Source organism: Juglans regia, unplaced genomic scaffold (assembly GCF_001411555.2).
Source record: "Juglans regia cultivar Chandler unplaced genomic scaffold, Walnut 2.0 Scaffold_53, whole genome shotgun sequence".
NCBI lineage: Eukaryota > Viridiplantae > Streptophyta > Magnoliopsida > Fagales > Juglandaceae > Juglans > Juglans regia.
In genome coordinates, this window is record NW_023360157.1 from 1 (window position 1) to 8,071 (window position 8,071).

The 8,071-nt window shown below is 33.5% G+C and overlaps 1 protein-coding gene across 1 annotated transcript; it reads right to left on the reverse strand.

Moving 5' to 3' along the window:
- Positions 1 to 155: 155 nt before the first annotated feature.
- On the reverse strand, positions 156 to 1,365 carry LOC118345856 (ER lumen protein-retaining receptor A-like). Its single transcript, XM_035687038.1, has 2 exons — positions 1,074 to 1,365; positions 156 to 457 (listed from the first exon to the last, which is right to left on the reverse strand). Exons 1-2 carry the CDS (start codon positions 1,162 to 1,164, stop codon positions 171 to 173), a joined length of 378 nt encoding a protein of 125 aa, XP_035542931.1. The 5' UTR covers positions 1,165 to 1,365; the 3' UTR covers positions 156 to 170.
- Positions 1,366 to 8,071: the final 6,706 nt, after the last annotated feature.

Here is an 8,071-nt window from a genome sequence, read left to right on the forward strand (position 1 = left end):
AGAGAACAGGTCCAAATAGCCATCCATTATAATCAGACCATTCTGTGTAAAAGTAAAATATTCATTAAGCTAGAAGAAAATTATTCCAGGAATTTGGAATGGGCATTATCCTATCTCTTCAAAAACCACAGACATTATCCACCAAGTATAAAATATCTCAGGATGACTAATTAAAGTTGACAACAAACCACCTCTTGAAACGTAAACTTCTCATTCACAAGAAGCGCCAAAGCAAAGCTTGCAGCAAGGAGAAAGTAATGGCGAAATGTGTCAAGCTGTTTATCATATGAACGCCTCACCACCCGGTCCCTCTTCATGCACCACACAATGGCCGTAGAGCTCACTATAAACACAAGCTTCATAATGGTGTTATAGACAGAGATAAAGTCCGTGAACAGGTCCAAGTACCGTGCCAGAAACACCAGCGCATAAAGTTCCTGAGTCTTAAGCGAAATCCCTGATATGATATACCAAATTATCAACTAATACCAGCGTAACCAAGTTACTTCAATCAATCATAACCGTGATCACACTTAGACTATTTCTTCGTTCTTTTCCAGAAAAAATAAAAGGTGCAATAACAAATAGAAATCTTCGATTCTTAAAAGTTTTCCCTAAGTCAACCGTATGAAATATCACTTCACTGAAACCCATCAACTAGCTATCGGAAGAAGTCTCACTACTTCTTTAGAGGAAACAATTGAATTACAAAAATGTAGTACTTCAATTTTCATTTTCTTTCCTTTTACGCTAATTATTAGCAACAAAACGAGGGGAGGGGAGGGAACTAATGCTCCCTTCGTTCACTGAAAAGGTGAATAGATTAAGATAAATAGTTCAATAAGATGCCCAATCACAGAATATGTCAACCTACGGGACTAAGAAAATTTAAGGGTTGCTTAATGAAGATGGATTCAGTACTCGAAATGAAAAAGAAGTTAATTATCAAATAAAAGAAAAAACAATTAAATTGTGTCCATTTAGTTTATTTAACATCCTGGTGTTTTATCGGGAACTAAATGGGGAAGAGAGAAATGAATACAAGTAAGAGGTAAGGGGAAGATTTAACTTACCTGAGCAAGATTTGGTTGCGTAGATTTTGAGAAGCAGGACCAGGATGCTGGTCAAGTGCATCATATCGCCGGCGAACCTGAAAATGTTCATGGTTTCAGAGGCCAAGCGGCGAAGATTCGTGCCCTAGATTTCTGGCGAGCGACAAGAAGCGAAGGTGTTGAAGAAGGAATCCGAGGAATTGAATGCGGGGGTTTTGGTTTTCGTAAAAGAGGTGCGAGCGAGGGGAAGAGATGACGTGGTAAGCGGAAACGCGACGGAGGAATGTTACACACCGCGGTTATTTTACGAGAACAGACATAAAGCCTTCAGTACACAAAATAAATTCAAGACTAGGCGTGCCTTCGTACGACTTTTTTAAAGTATTTTTTTTTAATATTATTATTATTATTATTAAGATTTGAAAAAATTAAATTTTTTATTATATTTTATATAGAAATTTAAAAAAATTATAAAAATAAGATCAGATGAAATGATATAAAATACTTTTTGTATCTAAACAGAGTTAGATCTATTGTAGAATAAAAATAATTTTACAATATAACGTATCACATCAAGTCACGTCAATTTATAAGAATATTTTTATCTAATCCTTTGTGATTAAAATATTTTTCTTATTTTAAATTTTACATTTTCAATTAATTATTGATTGATATCTCAGTTAATTAACAGCAAAAATATGATGTCTTAGATTTTGATGGACATACTAGATAAGAAATCTGGTATAAATAAATGGGTGAAATGAGAATCAAATTCCCTTCTTGTATGATTTTTAAAGCCCAAGCACGTTCCTCGTGGAGAAGAGTGTCAATATATAGAAAAATAAATGGCTACAAAGTGGTATAGGGATTATATGAAGAGAGATTTGCTAGGTACAAGAAATTTGGTATGTTAAATTGCGTACTATCGTTAACATGATTTGTTTTTATTGAAAAGAAAAATATTAAAAAAACATTGAGAGAAGAAAAGGTTCTTTGTCTCATAAAAATAATTTTTTATTGGTGCGGAAGTAATTTTTATGAGACAGAAAATCTTTTTTTCTCTCAAATTTTTTTTTTTTGATATTTTTTCTTTTTAATAAAAAAAATCATGTCAATGTTAGAACGTAATTTAGTACACCAAATCGCTTCTTCCTCAAGTAATGGCAAGTTTGCAGTTAGGAATACATATCATTTTCAACAAGGAAGGTGTACTCAGTACTGTAAGGGTCAAAATCCTTTGATGAGCATAAGATGAAAAGAGTGGAAGGTGTAGAGCCTTGATCACAAGGAGTTTGAATTAGCATTAGATGTGGCGAGATCTATATGGTTGAGGAATGTAGTTGTAACGCCCCGTACCCGAGGGTCCGGATAGTTAACTCATGTCACTTAAAATTCATTTTTCCTTCCACATAGTACATACTCCAATTTTTCTCTATCGTACAAAGTACTCATATATTTACATCAATTACTCCAGAATAACTATTTTAAGACAATACAAAATTTAATATAAACATCAATCTCTCAATAAATCACATCATCAGAACACAACAAGCTTACTGAATGAAAATCCTCAATACCCATATAAACCTTCTATGCTTAAACCATCATTTTTAACTCTTCTCACCAATGCTCTATATCCTTGATCCTCAACTGAAACAATCAAATCATCTGAAAAATATTGTGGAGATAAGGGGTGAGTTATCAACAACTCAGTAAGCAGAGAACATATACTAGTATGTAAACATGAGCCTTTTCAGAAAGTTCAGTATGCAGAAACAAAACATTTTATTTTTTTATATGCAGATCTCAGAAAACGTGTTATCAGAAAATCAGAGCGATTTTTCAATCATTTCATACTCAAGTCAACAATTCATATTTGAGGATCCATTTCATATTCAAAAACGCTTTGGCATAACATAACTGAACATCTTCATCTTATCATATCATATCATATACCATGTTTAACCTCCGTAGTAGGGTTGTGCTATCCCCGGTGGCCAAACCAGGCAGTATCATGTGGTGAACTTCCCATTTTTCAATCTCGGAATCCCGAGTGTGCACACAAGAAAGAACACGTAAAAAGACCACTTTGTTTCCAAAGTGGGTGCGGTCATATCATATCATGGTGGTACCAACCATATCACGTGAACAGTATCATCATATCAGAACCATATTCAGAACAGATAAGTATGCCAAAGTTTTATCATATCCATATCATATCAAAACACGTGCGAAACATATTCATATCATTTTTTATCAAAAACAGATCCAAATCATTTCATATCACATGCATAAAAATTTCAATGATATCATATTCGCTCTTTTGCATATTTCAGAAACATGTCAAATATTACTCATGTCTACATATTTCATGTCAAAAACATTTCTTTTCTCTTTCATACTTATCTCATGAGGGAATGCAAAATATATACTGAGGTTGTTTTTCACTTTTTCTTTTTAAAACAACATGCACATTTTTACAAACCAACCTCAGTTCATTTCCTTTTATGCAAATCTAGCATAGGAACCCCGCTTACCTGGACTTCTTAGCTTTTCAAAAATTTCCTCAAAAATGTCGAGTCGACTATAAATCATCACCTATAAAAATAATCACGTAATTTTTGTAAGTTTCCAATAAATCACAATTTCGATATTTAAGACTAAGCTTCTTAAATAACCTGTTTTAAATTCCTCAAAACTTAAAACCTTCATAATCCCAAAATATATCATCACTTCCTAAAATCACCAATATCCGTCTCAACCCACGTCATACACAAAACACCAATATTTAAACCCGAACAGCCAACAAATCTCATAGTCTAAACCAATCATACTAACAACTCCATCACCCAATCCAATCAACCCCGTTACTCCTCGGACTCAGTCCGGCAAAACCAATCAGCAATTAAATACAGTGTAATGTGCTAGTGTAAAAATACATTAAATTCATGAGAATTTTTCGAAAAATACTTACAATGCTATATAATAATTTCTGGAGGATCACGGAGGCGCAAGAAGTGGAAAAAGAGCTGCGGAACAGTGCAAAATACACTGTGGCCGTGGGTCACAGATACCCACTTTCCAACAGGTGCAAACGAAGAACCGAGATTGATAGGGTAGGGCCTAGGGATGTCGGTGAAGCTAGTGGTGGTGATGGTTGACCGTGGGTGGCGGTGCAAAGGGTGGTTTAAGGCCAAAAAATACCCAGCGGAAATATTGATGGTAAGAACTTCCGGTAATATTCGGGTGGGAGAATTCGAGATGATGTAGTAGAGGTGATGCTTGGAGGAGTGCGATAGGGAGCCAATAGTGCAGTTAAATTTGGCTCAAGAAGAATTAATTGTAGCATTTAGGAGGGATGAGGGTGATAATCGATCCGTAGTCAAACTGTGGGAGAGAGCCAGGAAGAGAGAGAGAGAGAGCTGGAACGTCTGGAGAGACAGGGAAAAGAAGAAAAAGAAAAAGGAAGAAAAAGAAAAGAGGAAAAAGAAAATGTAGGGAAAGAAATAAGGTCCAATCCTCATAATTTGGGTCACAAAAATAATCCAACGAAAACAATTTTAAAACCACAAGTTAAATAAAATAATTTAAACGTAATGGTAAGGTAAAATCGAAATAATTAAATCCAACGGTAATTAATTTAGAATAAAGAGATTTTAAACGCATAAGAATAATTAATAATAAGAAAGCACTTCAAAAAATAATTTTTACAAAATTAAAAATCATAAAGTAAACCCACTAAAAATCTAACAAATTTTAAAATAAGAGAATAAATTTTGGAATAAATAAAAATAACTATTCAATAAAAATACACTAAAATACGGGATGTTACAGTAGTTATACATGGGGAGGACTTGTCACCTTAACAAGTTCTACTACTGTCAATCAAAAAGTCCTACGAGTGTTTTAATGAATTTGCTCAACTGAAGTTACAACAAGTACTGCGACAGATTGATATAGCCTTGAACAACAAGTAGTGTGTGCCTAATCTAATTACTACAAAGCTAATAGAGGCATTGCTGATAATGAAGTTGCACAAATATTAAAGTTGGAGTGGATATTGTCATGATTAGGGCACTGGCATTAGACTAGCCAAATGTCAGCCAAGTCTAAATTTTTTCAAAATCATCTGCAATGGACAAGCCAAATCACTTCTTCGTTTCTCTTCTTTTCTTCTCATGTTAAATAATTTGTTTAGACAATAAAAATTAAATTATTAATTAATATATAGAGTGTATTTGTAAAATATAAAAAAAATTAAAAAAATTATTAAAATATATAATATTATATTATTATTTTGATTTTGGAATAACTAGTTTAACGTGGATTAACCTCTTCAAAAGTTTTAGTTTTAGCCAAAACCTCAAGTTTTAGTCAAACTTTGAACTTACAATGCCAACGCTCTTAGAGATCATGAAGGTAGAGAGTTAGCTTCAATGGGAAAACCATACCTTTGTTTGGAACCCATTGCTACAAGACCCACTCGACCGAATCGAACCTATTACACTCTTATTCGACAATGAGGTGTTGATTATGGTAGTCCATATAATAATAATATATGTATGTATTTCACTGGAAGCACGATACCATGTGCTGTGCAACCAATTTGATCTACTATTTTAGCATGCTACAAGTTTTGAAGAAATTAATTTTTAGCTTAAGGTATTTCACTCTAAGCTTAAGGTAGTGCTGCACAAGACAACCAGCTACAGCCATTCAGGAATGCAATCGTTCGTATGTTTTATAACTTCCAACAGAAATAAAGTTTGTTGGGCTCTACTGGGTCTGGGTCCCTATAAGAATCTGATGGGCCTAGCCCAAAGTTTAGCCACAACACCCATATCTAAAACTTGAGGGCGGGGGGAAAATGAGAAATTTTATTTGTAAATCAATGCAAACGATTTGACACCATTAGAGCCTAAAACTTCTGAAAAAATTTAACTGCAAGTGATTTTGTAGATTAATATGTATATTTATTCAATATGATTGGTCAGAAAGTAAATTTTATTGAAAATAATAATATTTTAAATTTAAAATATAAAAACAACAATATTAATACACAGATTAGTATATAAACTTATTTGTACGTAACAAAATTTAAAACTTATTCCCATTATTTGCCATTTGGGCTGAAAGTTGCCTCCTTGTGCAGCCCCTAATTGCCCCTATATATGGTAGCATTGCAAACTAGAGGTGCCACGCCGCCGCAAAGGCACGTGATTAAGTGATCAATATGCCTTTTCTCAAAGATTAGAGCTTAGATAGTGTATAAAATATTAGGGTTTGGAACACAAAACAATAAAATTGTCCCTTCGGAAGTAGACAAAAAAGCAGCTTATTCCAATGAATTAACATCATTATCTCCACCAACTCTATATATATGTTCAACATATAAATTGAGGAATCTTAAATAAGGTCAGCTAGCTGCATTAGAGTATATCTATATATATATATATAATTGAACATCATTCATTAGATTATATAAATGAGGAATTTTATTTTTTATTTTTGCACCTTTTGTGGCTGCTAGGGCCACTGTAGAGTCAATTTATATTGAGCTCCATTGCTCAACTCATGTTTTGTTTTTTTATCCTTGCAAACACCACTAGTTTTAAGGGTTTTAAAAGTATTTACGATAAGAAAACTGATTATTTGTAACCAGTTATTTTCAGCATTAGGTTTTTTTATCCTTGAAAACACTACTTGATTTTCTTGTAGAGATTAGGATATATATATATATTAATCTTTTTCAGTCAAAATTGTTAAAATTAATGTCACGTGATCACTCAAATGGAACATAAGCTCAATAGCGAAGTTTTATAATGTTAAGATATAATATTAAGTAATAAAATCCACTCTTCACCTGCATTATTTAGAGCAAGTCCTAAGTTTAAATTCTGAGTTTATACTATTCCATTTAATTAAATATTTCACATGTTGAAGCTCACTTATTGAAGAGAAGTCTGGCCTAAACACCACATTTAAATCAAATACCATGATCATCATCATCCTTATAAAATTTCATATATCAAAAGTACTTGCTTGTTTTACCTATAATGTGCCTAGTCCTAAAGATTTCTTTTACTTGATGGCTACACTCAACATCTAATTCGATCTCATCATTTTGATCCCTTTTCATTTCTTTTCTTTTCTTTGCTTTGCTTTGCTTTTGATTTTGGTTGAAATGGTAGCTAAATTCACGGGCAGGTAGTTGAACCAATTCTACAGAAACTAGCCTCCAGTTGGTCTTAAAATCACCTAACCAAAAGCTCCAAAAGGACATCATGAGCTTCATGTTGGCCGCCGGTTGCCTATCTAGCAGCTTTCAAGTACTAGGACTGCATATGATATATAGGATTCACTCACCAATACTTTATTTCCCCTACATTTAATTATTTCATTCAGTTTCTACCATTAATGCCAACATGCAGCCACCCCACAAGCCTACCCTACATCAGCCAATTTTCATCTTAAATTTCATCAAAACAACATTATTATTCGTAAACTTCAAACAAAACCCATTATTCAGGCAAACATAAAAGGACCACATGACAACATGTGAAAATAATACATCTTTTTTAAATGAATTTATTAAGCTCTAGCTATCCATTATGAAGGAGCTAGTACTCCTTTAATTTTCTCGCAGCCCTTAGAACATAGAAGAGGGAAGCCACCTCAAAACCTATGTGATCATGTCCTTTTTCTGCACGGATATGGTCCAAACTTGGTATTGGGTGAACTATCTTGGTCCCCAAAATTTGGCTCATCTTGATCCACTGATGTGAACCTTTGTTAGGTTCCAGATTTAAAGGAACATAAGGTACGTACCTACTCATGGCAAGTTCCCTTGCCCCCTTTTTTAGTGTGGTCCTAACTTCGATCCTAAAATTGATACAGACCAAACACATAGTCAGAGATCAACTCAAGTCTTTGAAACATCCAAACTAAGGCCTTGTTTGAATAATGAATTGATCTTAATTCATCTCATATCTTATCTTATCTAATCATGCTACAACAAA

Excerpts from the sequence above, each read along its gene's own strand:
- LOC118345856 (XM_035687038.1), bottom strand. The coding sequence starts at position 1,164 with ATGAACATTTTCAGGTTCGCCGGCGATATGATGCACTTGACCAGCATC. Across the intron at positions 458-1,073 it reads CGCAACCAAATCTTGCTCAG|GGATTTCGCTTAAGACTCAG; the intron begins GTAAGTTAAATC and ends ATATCATATCAG.